At 57.5% G+C, this 925-nt stretch overlaps 1 protein-coding gene across 1 annotated transcript; it reads left to right on the top strand.

The window, feature by feature from the left end:
- Positions 1–618: 618 nt before the first annotated feature.
- Positions 619–888, top strand: SPRG_17844 (hypothetical protein; the record flags this gene model as incomplete). Its single annotated transcript, XM_012357242.1, has 1 exon — positions 619–888. A coding segment is annotated over one exon (270 nt), but the record flags the coding sequence as incomplete, so codon positions are not given.
- Positions 889–925: the final 37 nt, after the last annotated feature.

The following is a 925-nucleotide window of genomic DNA, read 5'->3' as shown; positions in this document are numbered from 1 at the left end:
TCGCTGGCTCTGCGCAGCGAAATATTCGCGCTCGCTAGTGTCCGACACCCTGTCCGCCAAGTGCTTCGATCTTCGATTTACAGAATATTGGTTCCACGACGAGTCTCTCTCTCGCGGTGCAGTCTATCGCCAAGTCGCGGTATGGTCCGATGTGTCTACCCAAAAGCTGTCATATGCACGCGAGGTGCGACCCCAATACGCACTGCCCTCGCTAGCAACGCGAAGTAGCAGAAGCCACACAGGGTGGCCTTTCTGTTGCCATCAATGAATTGTCCACGCAGGCGTCGAACAAGGGTATAATAAAATGCATCTTTTATAAACGTACCCTTGCGTCGAGGAGTAACACGAAGAGACCGTACACGAGAAGGAAATCCTATCGACCTCTGCAATCTACACGCAATGTCGTCTCGTAGGTGGCTTTTCTGCCTGGATATTCCAATGCGTGTCCACTTGTCATATTGGGCGCGCCTCCTGCCGACGACCGCAATATATATTAGCACAATGCCACGATCTCATTGGCTGCTTTGCAATCCAGTGGCTGCAAACCGAAGTTCGAAGGGCATGTCGCTCCTGCTGGAAGATCGGCTGGCGGCTTGCCACGGTGGTCCATTTTCCGAAATGAGCTCCGCCGCGCTCGCCTCGCAGCTCTCCAGCTGCCTCAGCGACGCCGGCGGCGACTACGCCTACTACGCCTGCGTCTTTGCATCCGGCCTCTTCACATCGCCGAGCTGCGACCTCGCGTGCTCGGGCCATGGCTCGTCCGCGTGCTGCGACGCGCTTGCGACCGCGACCAAGTGCGTTGCCAAGACAGCAACTGCGAGCTGCAAGAAGGTCGTCGACAAGACCTTGTCGAGCATCACACAGTGCGGCGGCCTCTCGTCCGCCGCCGTCGGCTCCATCACGATCGCGAGCCTCTTGCTTGCGA

This window comes from Saprolegnia parasitica (assembly GCF_000151545.1).
Source record: "Saprolegnia parasitica CBS 223.65 unplaced genomic scaffold supercont2.808, whole genome shotgun sequence".
Classification (NCBI taxonomy): Eukaryota; Oomycota; class Saprolegniomycetes; order Saprolegniales; family Saprolegniaceae; genus Saprolegnia; species Saprolegnia parasitica.
Note: the sequence above shows the minus strand (reverse complement) of the source record. Positions and strands in the feature narration are given on the sequence as shown.